Here is a 20973-nt window from a genome sequence, read left to right as displayed (position 1 = left end):
AAAGAAGCCTTCCTAGCTCTTCCTTAGTTAGGCTGATTAGCCTTGCTGACATTCTTTTAAATCTGGTATCTTTTGTACCAGAGACAATCTTACCCCACTCCATTCTACTTAATTTCTCTTATTTCTACTGTATCTATGCTGTCCTTTAAAACCAAGCATTCCAGTTACCCTCTCTTGGTTCAAAAGCTACTAGCATTAAGATACAGACACCTGTACATAGTGTTCTCAAAATGTTTTTGAAGTGTGCATTTTCTCCTAGAGCCCTTTAGCCAACTTCCATGCCTGTGGTACCTAACAAAATCAAACTTCTGTTTCCTCCATCTCAACCATTCATCTCATCCACATGCTATGAGAGCATTTCTAAAGAGTGGGGTATAAATACAATAAATAAATAAATAAATAAAATCCTTCCACTCCTCCTCTTGAACCTGTCCTGTCAGTGGAATGGATAGTATTTCTCAAAAAGAAACATTGGAAGTCTTGAATTTCAACATGTCTACTTTTCTCTACACCATTTCATGCCAACATGTACCTTCAATGTCATCTAATTTGTTCACTGAAAGCTATAAAATCAACTAGACCTTGTGCCGATCTCTGGCACAATTCACCCAAAAATATCCCTCACATACCTTACAGTTCTTAAAACCTCCAAGTGTTATATTGTCTGTGGCTAAAGGAGACATGCTGGTAAGAGTCAAAATACAAGAATGCATTTTGCATAAGTCTATGGTTGACCTCTACATGTTTTTTGCCAATTTCTGTCAGTTAAGTGAAGTGGCATGGAAGTGGGTTTTCCCCCCTCAAAAGTACCATATGACATTAAAGAATCTTCTGTACCATATATTTCCAATGGTAAAAGCTACCAGTCATATACAAAGAAACATGCTGCATTTTTGCAAAATTAATCAGGAAGCATATTCAAAATGTTCAGTTTATACTTGTTCAAAAATGTGAAATCTAACATTACTTTCACAGTGTTAAATGAATACAACAAACACAGTAGCTTTGTGTAATCATGAGATTTGTGGATAATGCACATTCCAGTAAGTTTAGGATAAAATGAAATACTACTGCAGGCAAATTCTACTCTGTGCATCTGTATATGTGCCTTCAAGTCACCTGTCACATTATGGTGACCCCATGAATGTCATCGGGTTTTTGTAGGCAAGGAATGATCACAGGTGACTTTTTTCCAATTCCTTCCTCTGAAATACAGTCTACAGCACTTGATATTTGTTGATGGTATCCCATCCACGTACTAATCAGGGCCAAGAGAGATACTAAACTCAGATTTTAAAATAAAATAAAATAAAAACTGGGAGCAAGGGGAAAAACAGGAATGCAAGAGTTTGGGAGGAATGACATCCTGATTCAAATGAATGAATGAATGAATGAGCAAATGGCACCGATATAGCCTAAACATGATGGTGTGGAATATGCTGTAAGCTTTTCCAGAATTACCACAAAAATTTATCTATACCACCTGAGCCAAGGAACAAGAGCAATATCACAGTAGCAAGTATAATTAAATGTCCTTAATAATATGATAAATAAGTAATGTCCTGTAAGAGTAAAGACTTTGTCCTCTGGCAAATTCTTGCCACACAGAAATATGCTGTACAATAGAAAAATGTTTACAAAACAAAGAGCAGGAGATCAAGCTTCAGTCTTTCCAGCCTGGCATCCTTAGGAACAGTAGCATAAATAAAAGTGAAAAAGGGGGGGAAAGAGACCACGTTTTGTCCATGGCCCTTTCCTGTGAGAGAAATCTATCTGCTGCTGCACCAAAAGTTTGTTTGGGTTAATTTTGTTCCAAGTTATGCCCTTCACCTCTGGTCTTGAGGTACCATAACAATTAACTAGGCAAACAGTGCAAACTGGCAGTGGAATCATGTAGGATCCCAGATGTTGCTGGACTGCAACATCTCTGACCAACTCCTGTAGCACAGCCAATGCTGAGGAATGCTGCAAATCACAGTCCAACGTCATCTGCAGGCCAGCCCATTTCCGTAGGGTAATTGAACCCAACCAACTCAGAGACTGGCAATGTTTTTTTCTTTATGCTTCCTCCTGATATGTGGCCTGATGTGAAATACCTAATCTAGAAAGAGTCATGATAGAAGATTCTGTAACTGGAAGTGAGGTGGTTATACAAGGTCTCCATGGTAACCTGCTTCTGTTTCCATCCAGCTTTATTTGGACCCCAACTGATGTCCAAGTATTTGTCCAGGAGCAGATGTTATTTAAAACAGGGAGCTGGGTCAAGAACAGTCATTTATTGATAATCACACGAGACAGGAGAACAATGGCCAGCTAAAGGCAGCATCTGCTATTGGTGTCCCCTTCCACACAGGCTTCTGATAAGAATAAGCAGGAAGAGATATTAAAAAAAAACGCCTGTGACATATAGTCATTTTAGGGGGAAAGGCAGTGAGGCAGAATAAAACTAAGTAAAGTGTGAAGAGAGTAAGCTGTTCATCAAACAAGAGCTTTAGGTGAATTTGATGCAGCTGACTGGCAATAAGTTCAGCTCAAATTGAAGGTAGTGCTTCTTCACAAGATATATAATTGGCTTATGGAATTCAGTGCCACTAAATGCTTAGATGGCTTTTTGAAAGGATTAGGTAAGGTTCTGGAGGCTAGATCTGTCACTGGTTATTAAACAGAATAGCCAAGAATGGAATGTCCATGTTCAGAAACAATAAAGCTTTGGTTACCAGTAGCTGGGGACAAGTGGGGTGTTTGTGCCCATCACATCCTTTCTGAGATCATTTCAGCCCTATCTAGCCACTGTAACCCAGTATGCTGTGTCTTCAACAGGCAGTTCTTTAGGGTGGTAGACTGAGCAAAACAATTCTTATTCTAGTTGTAAAACTGAGGTAGAATTAGTGCTAAAAACAAACCCCTTTGTCAACCCACTATTGTCTTTCCCCTGCTATTATCTCTGCTCTTTTGCATAGTGAGAGATGGGATGGGATAAGATTCATTTTAATCCCATCCCTTCAGATAGAACATAAGGAGTACTTAGAATGGATGGAAGAGCAAAAGAGAATATTTGGCTCTGTGAAAACTGAGAAGCTTCTTGCAAACACGCCCTTTGATCACTGAAAGGCAAAATATGCTCCCCCCCCCCCCAGGCTGAAAGAGGCTGGGTGACATCCCAGGGGGGAAAACATCTTATTACAAGAAGAATTTGAAGGATTTGTGGGCTAACAATCTCAGCCACCCTCCAGTTATTGTTTTCTGCAGCACATCACAGCTTGAGTGGATAAAAAACAACAGTGAGTCGGCACAAACTTTGTGCCATCGTGATGTGTCACATTTCCTCTGCAGACAGAGCTGGAGCAGGAGTATTTATCTTGACAGAGAAATTGTGTAGTATGAGACAACTCCATATTTACAGAGCCCCTGCAACGGTGCAGGTGCTGCCTTTATTGAGTTGGCATCATATCTGCACACATTTAGGTATATACAGCAAAGTATAGGTTGCATACACATGCTGGATGCTCATCTGGAGGTTTGAATATCAGAATAGACACAATCTCAGTGGCCTCCATTGTGTGTATGGAGGAAGTCTGGACTTCAGGGAGAGCTCTTTTGTCCATCACCCCAGGATTGTTATTCCAAAGTATCGGATCCTGTTAATTCCCTTATAGGAAATGAGTTGTCTATCCAGGAGCAAGGTGGCATCCATGTCAGTGAAGCAGTAAATCTGTTCCTGGGTTTAATCTAAATTTGAGGAGCTATCCCAAGACCTGAACTCTATAACACACAAAAGTGGTCATCACCTTGGATAGCTCCATTAAAGTTCACACTAAAACCTGGAATGGCATCACTAACATATGAGCCATGAGCTGCCACTGCCTGCATCCCATATCTATCTCCCCCTCCCCCTTGTGTTTTGATGCCAGTCTCTTATTTATGAGTAGAACTTTCAGAATGCAGGATTAGGAAGCCCAACAGAGCAATCACTTCTAATTAGAACTGCAGAAAACACAGGCAAGAGGTCAGCATTCCTCTGGCACAGACCATGCAGGGAAAGAAGCAGGCACCCCACAGAGATTCTAGCACACCCACATTCTCAAAAGTCCTGTATATTATCCAGACTAGTGGCAAAAAAGGAGGGGGCAAATGTTAGTCTTATGACCCATGATGTAGCTAGTGTTGGGGACAGTTATATATTGACTACTGGAATATGAACTCAATTTCACTAATCTATTTTTACACACACACACACACACACACACACACACACACACACACACACAGAGTCATGAGTTTCCAAGAGTATAATCCTACCTTTGTCCACCTGTGTTGATCTATTGGCAGAGACTGTTAGCAGGTTGTGCCCTGGTTTTTTCATAGCAAAGGGTAAAAGTCATACTTCTCTGTCAATTTTAAAGTAGGATGTCTATGCATGGACATTCATGGATCCTAAATTAGGGTGAAGAGAGTCTTGAAAGTAGAGATCCTGTATTCCTGCAGGGAAGTAGTGCCTCCAACACTGCCTTGACAGAATGTGTCCTTTGCTTGTGGTGCCAAGGAACACCTCAACAGCCAAATGCAATGCAAAGCCATCAGTCCTGTAGGACAGTAGAAAAAATCCTGGATGGGAGCCCTCAAACAAAAGAATTCTGGGAAGGCCAATGCTAATCTCAGCACATTTCAAGTTCCAAACAAGAGTTTTTTCAGGGTTGTGTTGCACTGTGGTTTGCTGCCAAGGCACTATGGAGGCTAGGTTGTAGGGAGTAAATATACAACATACTTCCGGCAAGGCAATACAAAGCAGGTTTTCCGCTTATATTATCACTTCCTTGTATGCAAGTTCACATAGTCATATGAATGACATATACTGATTTTTAAGGTATGGATACTGTTATTCACAATTTTAATGCCAATAACTAAGGAACATTCCCTTTAAAAGCTTGATTTCATAGAGCTTGCAGCCATCCCAATTTCATGAGTTAAAGAGATTAACCAATACAAAAGTAGACAAGCAAAATTCATCTAATGCCACTTATCATATTAGAGCACATATAGCTCCCAGGCTCTGGGAGTGTCTTCCCAGAGAGGTAAGGCTGGCACCCTCTTTGCTATCTTTCTGCAGGCAGCTGAAAATCATTTTCCTGTTTCAACAGGACTTTGAGGACTGATTGCTAAGGGAGAACGAACCCCATGTAATATGCTGCATTGTCCATTTTGATTTTAACGGTGTATGTTTTTAACTGCTTTTAACTTTTTGATAGCTGAATTACATGTTTAGACTTCATATTCTGTGAATTTTTAGCTATATTCATTTCAACATCTCCTTGAACTGGGGGAAAAGTGGGTTATAAATAAATATAAAACAAAGCTATATAACAGTGGGAAAGCTGTGATGGATTAGACCAATGTCTACCTAGACCAGCTTCCCATTTTCTACATTGGGAATGGCCAACCAGATACTTACCAGAGCCAACAAACAGGATATGAGGGTAATAGTCCCCTCTTATTTATTCTGAACAACTGGCTTTCAGAGTCACACTGCATGTTACCCTGCAGATCCTAAATAGCCATTGCAATCAGAAGCCACTGATCACACAAAAGCATCTAGGGAAGTGAAGATCCCTCTTTCAATGGGAAATCTTTACCTCTAGTTCTCATTCAAGTGGGTGCAACAAAGGCTGTTATGTAAACACAGTCATACAACCAACTACCAGGGAACTTAGCTAAAGAAATTCTCATCCAGTGCTACTGCTTTGTCACAGTGGCAGGTTTAAACACAACCTGCAGATCATGTTGCTTTGTCTTCAGTTTTCAATATAGCTAGTTTAATGATGTCTGCATTCTTAATCTTCAGCTGCCCAGAACTAAACTTAGAGGCTTTCAGAAGAGTGCTTTAAGAATATGAGAGCTCCTTCCTGGATCAGACAAGCCAGTTTAGTGTAGTGGTTTGAGTGCTGGACTAAGACTCCAGGAAACCAGGGTTTGAATCCCTACTGAGACATGGAAATCCACTGGGTGACCCTGGACAAGTCACACTCTCTCAGCATCAGAGGAAGGCAAAAGCAAACCTCCTCTGAATGAATCTTGCCAAGAAAACTCCATGCCTTAGGGTTGTCATGAGTAAGAAACTACTTGATGACAAACAATCACATGAGCCCTGGTGGCGCAATGGTTAAATGCCTGTACTGCAGCCACTCACTCACAAACCATAAGGTTGCGAGTTCAATACCAGTAAAAGGGCTCAAGCTCGACTCAGACTTCCAAGGTCACTAAAATGAGTACCCAGATTATTGGGGGCAATTAGCTTACAATTCATAAACTGCTTAGGGAGTGCTTACATGCACGGATAAGCGGTATAGAAATGGACTTGCTATTGCTAACTTGGATCCAACCAAAAAGCTACCCAGTACAGCATTCTGTTCCCATAGGGGGCAAACATACACCTCCTGGAAGACCCTCATGTGGAATGTTACTCTCTTGCTGATGTTTCCCAGCAACAGGTATTCAGAGGCATACTGATAATAATGGAGGTAATACAGTGCACCCACATTATATGCGGCTTTGAGCAAATGCACTCAAGCCGCACAGGAGCATACAAGGCGCAAGGGGCGTGCGCCCCATTCAGATGAATGGGGTGTGCGCCCATGGCATGCGTGCGCCACTGCGCCACCACACACACAAGCCCCATTCACTTGAATGGGGCTCAAGCATAGGCAGAATTTGCCTAATACGCAGGGGGATCCAGAACGGATCCCCGCGTAAGGCAAGGGTCCACTGTACACACTCATCAGGAGGGAAGAAAATAAAGCATAACATGTATTGAGCAATCATCCTACCATATTTAAGAAATTTTACAGGAGTATTCAGATGACAACACTGTTGAGGCAACACCGTTCTAATCCTCCCTTGTTTTCCTACCCTATTCCATCTTTTTCCTTACCACAAAAAATATTTTAGGAGGAGAAAGACAGAAAAACTATAGTGTCTTTTGACTAGTAGTGCTGGGTGCTATCTGTCTGAAGGTACACTTACAGAGGTGCTACCCAAACTAGTAGCCCATATACTGGTGTTGGTTCATGAGCCATGAGCCACTGAAGGTCATTGGTGACCTTCCAGAAAAGAAAGAAACACTGGTAACCAATGACCACAAGTACAGTACTTGTGGCAAATTGGAGAGGGAAAAAATTGCCAGTCCTCCAGATCAGATAGCTTGGAAAGCACAACCTTACAGCACAGTTCTACATACATAAAAACATACACATGCTCTAATACTTCCAAGTGTGCACAAAACTGTGGGTGCATCTAGGGTGCAGCTACACTGTGGAAATAATGCAGTTTGTCACCACTTTAACTGTCATGGCTTCGTCCTACAAAATCCTAGGATTTGTAATTTTACAAAGCTCTAGCACTCTTCAGCAGAGAAGGCTAAAGGCCTTGTAAAGCTACATATCCCAGAATTCCACAGGATAGCGCTACAGCATTTAAAATTGTGTGAAACTGCATTATTTCTACAGTGTAGATGCACCCTTAATCTCCAGTTAACCAGGGACAATTTATTATGGTAAAAGAGGGGATCTCCATTCATGACTTCTGCAAAAGAAAGTCCATGTTCCCAAAAACTGCAGGAAAATTAGTTCAAGTCTTTGAACTGACACAACCTTCACTGGTTATTAATTAGGTGAAGAATGTAGCTAACTCCAGATTGTATCTGCCACCTCTCATCACCATGAAATGAGAACTCCAGGGATTTCCAAGGGCCACAATCAATCCTGTGCTCGGCAGGTGGAGGATCTCATTATGGGAAGCTAAACATATCTTAATGGAGGAAACTATCATCTTTTTTGAAATAAAATTGTACAAACCATCTTTCTACATATTTTTACTCAACAGTGTTACATCGACCAGGAGAATCGCATAAATTTTTACAACAATAGCTGGGTTAAACTAATGATTTAAAAAGATGTAAACAATCACAAAAATCTTATATTTCCATATAAGCCTGTCTTGGATATAAGATTTACAAGACAGGTCCTTCTCTTAGTTCCCTCCTTGTCAGAGTTAAATATTGTGAAGATGTGAGATGGCCTTCTAGGTGGTTGCTCCCAGACTATGGAACTTCCTTCAAAGGTAATTCAAAGACATAGCCATGTTAGTCTGGAAAATCATTATGCAAGGGGATCTTGTAGCACCTTTGAGACTAACTGAAAGAAAGAAGTTGGTAGCATGAACTTTCATAGACTTGAGTGTACTTCCTCCAATGCATGAGGATGGGAAATTAGGCTAGTTCCTTCTCAGTTGACCTTATATCAGCAGGCAAATATCTTTCTATTTAGACAAGGTCTTCAGCAACTGACTGACTGTTGTAGTCAAGTATTTTTAAATGGCTGTGCTGGACTTCAAGGTTTGCATTTTTTTACTGTTAAGTTTTTTTTAAAAAAAAACTATTGTTGAAACTACCTTACACATTAGTCCTGGGCAAAAAAACAGATTAGAAGATAAATACTATCGTGCACCCATTTAATTGAAATTAAGGCCTGTTACAGACTGCCAAAATAAAGCTGCTTCGGGTCTCTTTGGAGGTATGCTATTTAAATGATGCATGGGTCCTACGAGTCCGGAAGTTGCGCCAAAGCCACACTCCATTCCTAAGCACTGGAGTGCAGCTTTGGTGCAGCTTCTGGATTCTTAGGATGCATGCATCATTTAAACAGCATACCTCCAAAGGGACCCGAAGCAGCTTTATTTTGGCAGTCTGTAACAGGCCATAGCCTCAGTGGGACATACTTCTGAACCTGTAAGAATCAGGTGACCATCCAGTGGAAATACAGTAACATTACTTATTACTATCTTCATAATTGAAAGACAATGCAAACTAGAATGTGCCTGAAAATATTCTGTTCATCCTATGTTTTCAGGATGAACCCCACCAGCTATTCCTGTTTGTTTCTGCTTTCTATGGCCAGAGGCAAGGAGTGATAGAAGCTCAGTTTGGGCAGTCATATCTACTTTAACAAATAAGAAATATAAATGAGATTATTGCCAGAGTGCATCCTCCCAATCACAATTAAACCTGAAAACCTGTTTAGCTATGTATAGAGAACAAAATAGCTAAGCATGGAGAACAAAACAAATGAGGAGAGGATGGATGAGCTGGGCTTGTTCAACTTGGTGAACTGAAGACTAAGGGGTAAGATGGTTGTACTCTTTAAATATCTCAATGGCTGTCTCAGAGCAGGGGGCACATGCCTGTTCTCTGCTTCTGCAGAGGGCTAGACCAGGTCTAATGGCTGAAGTTACAGGAAGAGTAGATTTCAAATGAACATTAGAAAAAAATTAACAGTAAGTGCTGTTCGGCAATGGAACCAACTGCTTTGAGAGGTGATGGGGTCTCCTTCTCTGGAGATCATCAGGAGATCATGCACTGAACAGCAGGTTGGATTCAATGGCCCATGAAGCCCCCTCCAACTCTATGATTCTAGTATTTCCTGTTTCATCCAATCCTGAAAACTATGTCTCCTTGCTTCAAAACTACCCAGCTTTTTAAAAATATCCTGGCTTTTTTGAAGCTGATAATCACCATTTCCAGGCTCAGAGGAAAATGGGAAGCTTTGACTTTCTGGTCTGATTGTTCATGATGTAAAGAAGCTTAATGAGCAAGCAAGACACTCGTCTGTAGGACTTATCTTATTTATCCAAAAATATAAGTATCCCATCTGGAATCTTCAAATATACACAACTACAGAGCTGTATAAATCCACAAGTTATACCTCAGCACTTCAGGGAGCAAGAATCCAACCACTCCCTTTAGCTTTGAAGCTATCATGGGAGCTGGTGACTGAAGAAAGGGAACAGCAGCCATTTCTTTCACTTTGCACTTTATCATACCACTTCCATGCTCTCCACAACTGAAATAATGAGGGGAAGTGCATATATACCAGCTTGGAAGCACTCCCTATCACACTCCCCTCTATTAGCAGGCCAGGTCTGTTGCTGGCCCCTCATGCTCTCTTCAGCCCTTGTCCTCAACCCTGCTGCCTCTCTGCCCTATGCCTTATCCAGTGTGTCTTTAGATTGGGGGGGGGGGGGGGGGGGGGGGTGTTCTTACTGCAATTCCAGAGTTATGCTAACTCCATGGTTTTAAACTGCACTGTTTTAAAAATACAGTAAAAGAAAGTTTTTTAAAAACTCTGGCTGTTCTGAAATAACACAAGGGGATGGGGAGAGAAGACACTGACACCACGTGACCATGCAGTCCTGAAATTACAACAGGATAATTTACCACACCTGTGGACTAACGCAATTGGGAGCTTACTGATGGGTTTTACTTTCTGTAAGTCAAGATGACAAGACTGAGGCTGTCATACTTGGATACATCATGAGAAGGCACAGCTCAATAAAAAAAATAGTTTTTACACATCATGAGAAGGCACAACCCACTGGGGAAAAAATAATGTCAGGAAAGGTGGAGAAAAGTAGAAAGAGAGGAAGGTGGCATGCTTGATTGAAGGACTCTATTAAGGTGGTCACAAGTATGACTTTGCAGGAACTAAGTAACACAGTGGAGGACAGGGAGTCTTGGAGATGTCTCATCTACAGGGTCACCATAGGTTGAGGGTCAAGAGCAGTTAACAAAATCCCATCAACGCAAAGTACAGACTGACAACAATTAAAATACAATAAAGCTGGTGAGAGGAAGACAATGCATGTGATAGATATGGCTAAAGGCGCTATTACTGATTTTTTTATGGCGGTTTAAAAGCCACTTGTGATAAAGTCCATTGCCTTGTTCTGCTACTCCCCTCTGTTCCCTGTTTTTTCTTTCCTATGTCATATACCAATAATAATAATAATAATAATAATAATAATAATATTTATATCCCGCCTCTTCCTTCCGGGATCTAGGTGGGTAACAACAGTCCAATTAAACAGATATACAGACAATAATAAAATTTCCCTAATTCCCTTAACCCTCCCTCCTTTTGCTAAAATTACACATAAACATCAAGACACAATACAATATCCCCAGTACAGTACAGTGTATTTAGTTACAAGGATCGACACAGGTCGAATTATTCCAAGAGACTATCAGGAGAAGTGGTGAAAGAGTAAAAAGATCAATTTGGTTAATATAGCTGGAGGTTACTCTGGAAAGGCCCGCTGGAAATCTAAAGAAGCTTAGTCAAGGTATATTCAGCATTTACTGGGGTTAGAGTGCCAAATGCAATGGAAAGAGCATTTCAGTGGCAGCACCATGGTTGCAGACTGCAGTTCCAAAAGGTCTGCAAGTGCCTAATTTAAAATCTTTTGGGTAGTGTACAAGCAAGCAACTTTTTATCTTCTCAGCACTTTAAAATCATGTTGTAGATTTTTAATGTTCCTTTAGTTCAGTTAATTTTAAAAATTATTTTCTGCTCTCCATTATCCTTTATCTGTTACTGATCCTCACTGCCACTATTTAATGCATTATTGATGTATTTTGATTTGTTGCATTTTTGGGGAATTGCTCAAATAACTTTTTGTCATAAGGATGCCTATAAATAATATAAATTAATAATCAAATAAAAGAATGGGCCAGAGGGGAGAAAGAGTATGAATGTGAATTTGGGTGGGGGAAGATGGTGGATTTTGTTTTAAAAAATTACAAGCAAGAAGAACTGATGACCTTTTGTAGGTTTCTACTTATATCTTCTTGTTTATTTTACATCAAAGGACTTCCACTTAATAAGATGCAATCTATATCCCTACAATTGGAAAATAATATGAATTACTTAATTAATTTCTCCATTCTTTTCAGCTATTATAAAAATTGGTGACTTTTATGGAAAGAAAGTATTCATTTCATGTTTTATCCATCAGCTGCTGTTACTTGCAGGCGGTCCAAGAACAACGACATACCATACTGTTACATTTGCAAAACATAAGAGCAGCTTTGAATGCTTTAGCACATATATTTATCTTCCTTTATGGAAGATGACCTTTTGATAAAAGAACTGGTAGAGCTTAGGTTTTCTGCAATGTCAAGTTGGAAACCTTGACATACTGTCAGAGGATGTATGTATTTACAGCAGTGATGTCAAGAAGCTATACACTTCATCACATCAGAAATGGTTAATTATTTCTGTGGCCCTTTTATCATGGTTCTCTGTTTTATTCTTTCCACAGCTCCATGACAAAAGCCCTTAACAGCTCAATTTCTCAAATCAGGAATTGAAACTATAGAGATACTATGCCAAAGGCAGCAGGCAAAAGGAGGAAGGCCAACCAATACAGCTTTGGAGTTTATATTTCATGCCTAGATTGACACATCAACATATAGTCAGCTCTGCCAAGCATCATCTTCTACTCTCACATCGACAGCATATATTATATATTATGTCCTCCCTCTGCATTTATGCCTACAGCATCCCAAATGGATATTCCAAGTGATTTGGAATAGTTCATTATAGATTACCCTTGTTCCATCTGCTCTTGGCAACCATTTACCCATTAGGTTTTTATATTTTTGTTTTGTCTGTGTCTCATCATTCTGTTCCAATAATGGCTTCGTTTTGCTTTTTTATATCTGCAAACTGATTGCGTTTCATTTTTTCCTTGTGCCAATTTCTAATTGTGTGTGTGTGTTTGGGGGACAGATTTCAAAAAGGAAAGAGCTGCACTTTAGGACATTGTTGTATGTAGGAACCTCGGTTTTCAGCACTCATTGAAAGGGACCACGTGGAAAGAACAGCAGCACTCTGCAGCTGTGTCCCTTGCAATGTCTGTGCTCTGTCTCTCACACACATCCATCATAAGGACTGGACATGTTAGTTAGGTGGCATAATAACATAGATAGATAGATGGATGGATGGATGGATGGATGGATGGATAGATAGATAGATAGATAGATAGATAGATATCAGTCTGCCTCTAAGGACATACAGAGTTCTTTCCCTGGTCCAGAAGGTTAAGTGTAATACACTTCCAAATGCCTGTGGCTAAAAACTGTCATTTCCAGGTACAGTAACATGGCTATGATATCCATGATAGCTTGAGTCCTAATACCTAATTTCCTCTGGACCTTGTACTCATCACATTATGTACTGCAGCACTACTAAAAGTAGGTTTGTGTCAATTAACCATGGGCTACTGGTCCACAGCAATTTTCCTAGAAAGAACAAAACAGCTGTAACCAATGGGCACAAATATGATGCCAAACCCTGGAACAACTGGGAGGGGGGGAGGAACCTGCCAATCCCCAACTTCAGATAGTTTAAAAACCACTGATCAACTGGACCGCAGTGACTTATACTTATTCCTTTCCAGAAGCACACCTTCACGATAATAGGTAAATCAAGGGTGCAGTTTGCAAGCAGAAGGGCTATTACTCTCCATATTAATCCCATCACAGCCAGAACAACCAGATGGTCTTTATTCTTTCAGACCCATTGCTGTCAAAAAAAAAATTTTTTTAATTACAGCAAACAATAAAATGACTTTTTCTATTTTTACACTGTTTACTGAGATTATAATCTGGGATGTTTATCACGCTATGCTTTAAAGAGGTACTATTCCAGTGTGACTCCTCTAGCTGCCTCCTGTTGCATGCTGGGATTGGCAGTTTTAAGGAGGGGTATTTAGAATTCTCAGGCAGAGAAGTTCAGCTCCTTAAAACTGCCAATCCCAGCATGCAACAGGAGGCTGCTAGAGGAGTCACACTGGAATAGTAGCTCTTTAAGAGCATAGTGTGATAAACATCTGAGACTGTTCACTAAGACTATTAAAAAAGAATCCCCATCCACCATTCTTTTTTGGGGGGTGAAAGGAGTCTCTGTCTTTAAATATCTTGAGTGAGATTACAGTATATACAAAATTAGAAGCACAGCCTTCCTAGCTATTCTAATTATAATTACTTCTGTACTTAATCGGCTTTAATTAATACACCAGCCCCTTTTCAAAATTTCAAGATTAGGCTCCTTAGAGCTGGCATCTAATCTGGTGTCAGTCCCACTCCAATACCATATTTTGGGGCGACGGAAAGTTTATGGTGTGCAGTCAAAACAACCCGAGGGGGGAAACTAAGACAGAGGAGATGCAGAAGTTTATGAGTTCATTTAAATGAAGAGTCTCAGTGCTGTAGGGAGTGATTCTGGGTGCTGTCCCTGAAGGGAAATGCAGAAGCATGCAGGAATCTGCAGAAAGCATGCTAAGATCAAGGCTCTAGGCTAACTTTGTACATTCTGTGACAAAATGGTTAAAAATACAAATACTGAAATACACGAATCAGTATTAAACCATTGGTCTCACCAGAGAATGATTCTTATATATGCCAATATCCAATTATATGAAATGTTCCTTATGTTAAGTTTTTTCCTCATGTCTCAAACCAACATATTAAATTAACTTAGTTCTTTACTAATTTTTCTTGCAAAGAAGGGCTAGTTAATTCACCACAATTCTCAGCAATTAAAATCTTTGCTGTTGTTAGCAAATTCCATACTAGTCCATGATGTTCTTCAAAACTGTGCCATGCAAAAGCCCATGTAAAACCAACGGTGGAAGCCGTGGATTAGTTTTTCTTTTTGATTCTGGGCTGGAGGTGGGCAGGCAAGGGGCATTAGGAGAGGGAAAGGTCAAGCACTGCTGACTGTGCCTGTATTTGTTTTGTACAAATACGTTCAAGACATAAAATACATCATTTGGTTTTTCCAAATGCTAAACTGAATGTCCAGTTTGTCCAGTGCTCACTGCAGCTTATAGCCAAGTGGCAAAACATCAGCTTTTCAGCCCTAAAATTTTTACAATACTGAGGCTGGGCTAACACTTGAATTAGGATTAGGATTTTTGTAGAATGAAGTTACATTACATTCAAAGAAAGCCCAACCTAATTCAACCACCCACCCCACTTCTTCCATACCGAGACACAATCTTGTCACACAGGACCAGGTGCGTGACAACTTTCCTTTCAGGCTGCATGAATTGAAACGGCTTAAAGCCATCTTATGATGCAGTTTACCAGAGGTATAAGTAAAAGAAGTGACAGGAGGGAAACACCTTTCTTCGCATGAAGATTTGTTGTTGTGTGCCTTGAAGATGCTTCCGACTTATGGAGACCCTGCAGCGAACCTATTATGGGGTTTCCTTGAAAAGATTGGTTCAGAGGAGGTTTGTCACTGTCTCCCCCTGAGGCTGAGAGCATGTGACCTGCCCAGTGGGTTTCATGCCCAAGTGGGAAATCGAACCCTGGTCTCTACTGAGCCATAGTCCAACACTCAAAGAACTGCACCATACTGTACTCCCCCCAGGTAAGGAATCACCAGAAAGGAAAAGTCGAGAAAAGGTAACTCTTTGCCTTCAGAATGGCAAATGTAAACTTTAAGTTTAAACTTAAAGTCTAGGGTCAAGGCACGTTAGTTTCAGCTAAGTACCAAAAGGCCTATCAGGGTGGCAAAGCTGGAAGAAACAGAGGCCGCCTGTCTTCTCTCACAGGAAACAGAGGCAGAGATGCTCTGCACTCCAAGGGCATGTTGGCGCAACAGTGGAGCCTTCAGGACAAGAAACAGTCCTTTTTTCTTTCTTCCCCTGGAGCTTTTATTGCTGGAAACAAAATGGCCAGGAAAAGAGGCGCTGCCCTCTTTTGGCAGACTGTCCCCACCCTCCTTAAGGTAAAAGAAAAGGTTACAAAGATGATGAGGAGGATGAGGATGGAGATGATGATTCTGTATACCCTGCCTTCCTCCCAGTACAGGGACTCAAGGTGGCTCAAGATGTGTGGGGGTGGTGATGATGATGATGATGATGATGATGATGATGATGATGATGATGATGCTTTCTTTGCCCTTCTCCCCCTCTCCCTTGAGCTCCCAAGGGATGCTCTCCCCTCTCCCCCACCTTCAGGCCCTCAAGCACTGGCCAGGAATTAGGGGACCACCCCAGCAGCTCCCCATGGAGAGGAGCCACTCACCTCCCTCCCCCCCCTTTGCTCCGCAAGGAAACCCCCCCCAAACCCAGTCCCCCCCAGGAGACCCGTCCCCTGCCTTGGCTTGCCTTCCATGCGGCTGGGTCAGAGAAGCCTTGGGGCTGGGGGGAAGGGGGGCTCCTTTGTCCCTCTTCGGAGCCTTTCCAGAAGGAGAAGGAGGGAAAGAGAGAGAGACTTACCCCAAGCCAGGAGGCAGCCCAGCGCCTGGGGCAGCCAAGCCTTCATGATGCGCCTTCTCTGTCTCCGGTGCCAGCCTCCTCCTCCTCCTCCTCCTTCAGTGGGAGCCGGTCCCTGCAGCTGCCGGTGGGGCTCTGCTGCCCCTTCTGCCCAGAGCCAAGCCCTCTCTCCCCAGCAGCAGCCCAGAAGGCATGGCCCCAGCCTCCCCAGACCAGCCACCCCGAGGGCCAAGCCCCCTGCTGCCTCCCAGGCGCAGCCCTTCACTCTTCTTGCTCCATCCTTCCTTCCTTGCCTGCCTGCCTCCTTCAGGAAAAGGGGAGGAAGGACGGAGGGACCCCTAAAGAAGGAGGAGGAGGAGGAGGAGGAGGCGGGGAAGGGGGAGGCCGGGTTGCTGCCCCCCAACCAAGCAGCCAGCCAGGAATGGCTCAGGCAGGAGCCACAAGGAGAGATGCCTTGCTCTCTCTTGGCTGCTGCTGCTGCTGCCCAGGCGAGGAAGGCCAGCCAAGGGGAGCCAGAGGGGCCTAGCCGAGCCAACATGGAGGACCCGCCTCAAGGGAGCCAATGGGGACACACTGCCCAAGAGGAAAGCCCCCCTCAAGGCTCCCCCCCCCCCATTGGGGATGGGGCGCCTGCTCCCTTTGGGGATCCCTCTCTGTCCTGTGGGCAGAAGCTGGGGATGGAGGACGTGTCCTGGAAAAGGAGGACACACACACACACCCTGCTCACCCTCAGCCCCACAGAGCTGCAAAGGAGGGCCACTAGGCACCGCAAAATGGAGGGGCTTCGGGGGGGGGAGGAAGAGAGGAAAGAAAAAGCTCTCAAAGACTTCTATCTATATACTATATATTCTACATACTCCTCAGAACTACATCTATATACTCCTCAGTATATAGTATATATATTATATATACTCCTCAGATATAGATACTCTGTATTCTATAGATATACTATATACTGAGCATATAGATACTCTATAGTATACAGATATACTATATACTCAGTATATAGATACTCTATAGTATATAGATATACTGGATACTGGATATATAGAATAAATGGGTGCTTCTTGGTCCTGCCCCAAAGGGAAGGCATTTTGGGAATGGAGGACAGGTCTTGGGAAAAGGAGGAGCCCAGGCTGACCCAAGACCTGCCAAGGAGGACCATGAGGCAACCTCGAAGGGAAGGAAGGCCTACAAGGCAAAATTAGGGGACACTTCCAAAAGCAAAAGCTCCAAACACTTCACAGAATTGTAAATCCATGCTTTTCAGTCATGCTCAAAATAGTCATGCCGGCGCTTTCATGGGGGTCTTAGAGAGAGACCCACTCCCCTCGCCCCGTCCAGAGGGACCAGGCACCCTCCATTTCCACCTTCTATCCAGGAGGAATCCCCAAAAGGACCTCCGTTCTCCTCAGCATGCCTAAGAAGGGAATGTACCAAAACAAATGGCTGTACTTTCCCATAGGGAAATCATACTTGCCCATAGGGAATCATTGGAGTATACTTGCCCATACAGAAGAGTAGGTAAATATTTGCCCATAGAGGATCATTGGAGATGTTTCCTATGTTTTCCTATGGGCAAGTATTTCCCAATATTTATTGTTGTTGTTGTTGTTGTTGTTGTTGTTGTTATATCCTGCCTTTCTCCCAATATAGGGACTCAAGGCGATATTTCCCTATGGCAAGTCATTTCCAATATTTCCCTATGGCAAATATTCACCAATGATTCTCTATGGACAAATGTTTCCCAATGTTTCCCTATGGTCAAGTGTTCCCATATGGGGGAATATTTCCATATGGGCAAGTAATTCCCAATGTGTCCCTATGGGCAAGTATTTTCCAATGTTTCTCTATGGGCAAGTGTTCCCCAATATTCCCCTATGGGCAAGTATTCCCCAATGTGTTCCTATGAGCAAGTAATTTCCAATATTTCCCTATGGGCAAGCATTCACCAATGATTCTCTAAGGGCAAGTATTGTTATTTGTTTTAGTACATCCTGCTAAGAAGCATGGATAGACATTTCTATGAAGTGTTTTGAGCTTTTCTTTGGTCCTGTCCTCCATTTTTCCATCTTTTTGTGATGGCTTGTCTTCCTTTGTCACCCTGTTTGGGAGGGATTCAGGCAGGCCTCTCTTAGCTCGAGAGTACAGTAGAGGCCAGGGTGGGTCCTCCTCTCTACACTGCAGAAATAATGCAATTTTGACATTGCTTTAACATCCATGGCCCCATCCTACAGAATCCCGGGGTTTGTAGTTTTGTGAGGCATCAGCACTCTTTGGCTGAGGAGGCTAAAGGCCTCGTAAAACTATGAATCCCAGGATTCCATTAAATGGAGATACAGCACTTAAAGGAGTGTCCAACTGCATTCTTTTTAAAATGTAGATGCACCCTCAGGTCTCTCTTGCTTCCTGCGGTCAACTTTGGGAAGCTGACTGTGGAAAGGGATTGACTACTGGTAACAGGAGCTTGACAAGCAAGTGTGGCATGGTGGTTTGAGTGTTGGACTGCAACTCTAGAGAGCAGGGTTCAATTCCCAGCTCAGACATAAAACCTAATGTGTGACTATGAGCAAGTCACACCCTCTCAGGCAATGGCAAACCTCTGAACAAATCTTGCCCCCCCAAAAAATATCACAGGATAAGGTCACCTTATGGTCACCATAAATCAGAAATGGCTTGAAGGAGCACAACAACAACCAAAGCATGAGCTGACTTGAGCCTACTTCTTCAGAGGCATGAGGAAGCTCAGGATACCAACTTCTCTCTTTCACTTAGTCTCAAATGTGCTACAAGAGCCCCTTGCATACTGATTTTCCAGACTAACACAGATATGTCTTTGAATTCCAGTCCTATAAGCTATATAGTAAGTAGCGATGATGATGATGATGATGATGATGATAATGATGATGAGAACCAGCATGGTGTTGTGTTTTGAGCACTCACTCTGGAGACCAGGGTTCAAATCCGCACTCAGCCATGGAAACCCACTGGGTGAACTTGAGCAAGTCACACTCTCACAGCCTCAGATGGCAAAAAACCATCTGAACTAATCTGGCCAAGGAAACCCCAGGATAGGTCCACCTTAGGGTCACCATAAATCAGAAATACTTGAAAGCACACAACCACAAAATTATATTAACACAATAATTCCTAGATCCTTGGATAAAATCCAAATCAATGATGGTCTGAAACTCTAGTTGGTAAAACCTGATAAACTGTAAAAATTATTATTATTATTATTATTATTATTATTATTATTATTATTATTATTGGGCTCTATGCATTAATTATCTGGGTATTAATCTTAATTCATTGACTAAATTTACGTATGCATGCATATTAGCGAGACTGCAGTCCTAGGACACTATCAAGTGAATCCAGTTTATTCACAGATGCCTTTATAATTGTCACCCAGTGGCAGCAGGTGTCTGGGCAAGGCACACAAGAATGTCTGGGTAAACGTGCTGGCGGCTGCATTGCACCACATGAATTGGAGAAGAGAGTGCAGTCTCTCTTGAGCAAGAAATAAATTAAAATGATAAAACTTTCATCTGTTCTAACAGGAAGCTTCTTTTGGTGTTCTCTTTTTGATTTATTCTGGGACCTGGGATAGAATATTCTGTATTATATTTACAGTGATATAAACACAGCTGAAGTGGCTTTAGGAAAGAACAGGTTCACATCCAGTCAGTCATGTAGTAATCCAGAATTTAAAAGACAGAAATATAGGTTTTAAATAAAGATTGTGGTCCAAAACACACTGCAGAATTAATGCAGTTTGAGACCACTTTAATTGCCCTGCCTCAGTGTTAGGGAATTCTGTGTAGTTTTGTGAGCCCTGGTATCAGAACAAAATTCCCAGGAATTGCAGTGTGATTTGGACCTGTGAGTGATGACTGCTTATCATTGCCAATGCCTTTTGCTGGTCTTATGCTAATCTTCTTGTCTAGGCAGTAATAAAATAAAAAACTGATCAGTTGAAAGATCTCATTACGGATGACCTGTTTCCTCCACACCTCATAGATTCTTCCTAGGGGTGTAGCTGGAGCAGGGCAAAATGATAGCATTTCTTCTTGTTCATAGAATCATAGAGTTGGAAGAGACCACAAGGGCCATCCAGTCCAACCCCCTGCCATGAAGGAACTCTCAATTAAAGCATCCCTGACAGATGGCCATCCAACCTCTGTTTAAAGACTTCCAAAGAAGGAGACTGCCATACTCTGAGGGAATGTGTTCCACTGTTGAATAGCTCTTACTGTCAGAAAGTTCCTCCTAATGTTTCGATGGAATCTCTTTTCCTGGAGCATGCATCCATTGTTCTGTGTTCTAGTTCCTGGAGCAGCAGAAAACATGCTTGCTCCATCCTCAATGTGACACTCCTTCAAATACTTAAACCGGGTTATTATATCACCTCTTAACCTTCTCCAGGCTAAACATACCCGGCTCCTAAGTCATTCCTTATAGGGCATGGCTTCAAGACCTTTCATTATTTTAGTCTCCCTCCTTTGGACATGCTCCAATTTGTCAACATCTTTTTTGAATGTGGTGCCCAGAACTGGACACAGTATTCCAGGTGATTCCTGACCAAAGCAGAATAGAGTGGCATTATTATTTCCCTTGATCTAGACACTATGCTTCTATTGATGCAGCCTAAAATCACATTGTCTTTTTTTGCTGCTGCATCACACTGTTGACACATGTTCAACTTGTGGTCTACTAGGACTCCGAGATCCCTTTCATACATAGTCTCATTAAGCCAGGTGTCCCCCATCCTATATCTATATGCATTTCTATGCATCCTATGTCTATGCATTTCATTTTTTTCTAACTAAGCACCACACAGTGCATGGTGTTACA

At 42.1% G+C, this 20973-nt stretch overlaps 1 protein-coding gene across 2 annotated transcripts in view; it reads right to left on the bottom strand.

Annotated features, from left to right (window-relative positions):
* Positions 1–16456, bottom strand: part of PODXL2 (podocalyxin like 2) — a 64468-nt gene extending 48012 nt beyond the window's left edge. For both annotated transcript variants that reach the window (XR_006102454.1, XM_042454454.1), the window contains exon 1: positions 16120–16456. Coding sequence is in view for 1 of the 2 variants with exons in the window: in XM_042454454.1 (XP_042310388.1) it covers positions 16120–16165 (46 nt within the window). In the remaining variant the exon portion in view is untranslated. The remainder of the gene's footprint in view (positions 1–16119) is intronic.
* Between the last annotated feature and the right edge of the window lie 4517 nt (positions 16457–20973).

The sequence above is a fragment of the Sceloporus undulatus genome, chromosome 2 (assembly GCF_019175285.1).
Source record: "Sceloporus undulatus isolate JIND9_A2432 ecotype Alabama chromosome 2, SceUnd_v1.1, whole genome shotgun sequence".
NCBI lineage: Eukaryota > Metazoa > Chordata > Lepidosauria > Squamata > Phrynosomatidae > Sceloporus > Sceloporus undulatus.
The sequence above is the reverse complement of the archived record's forward strand: the minus strand, read 5'-3'. Positions and strand labels throughout refer to the sequence as shown.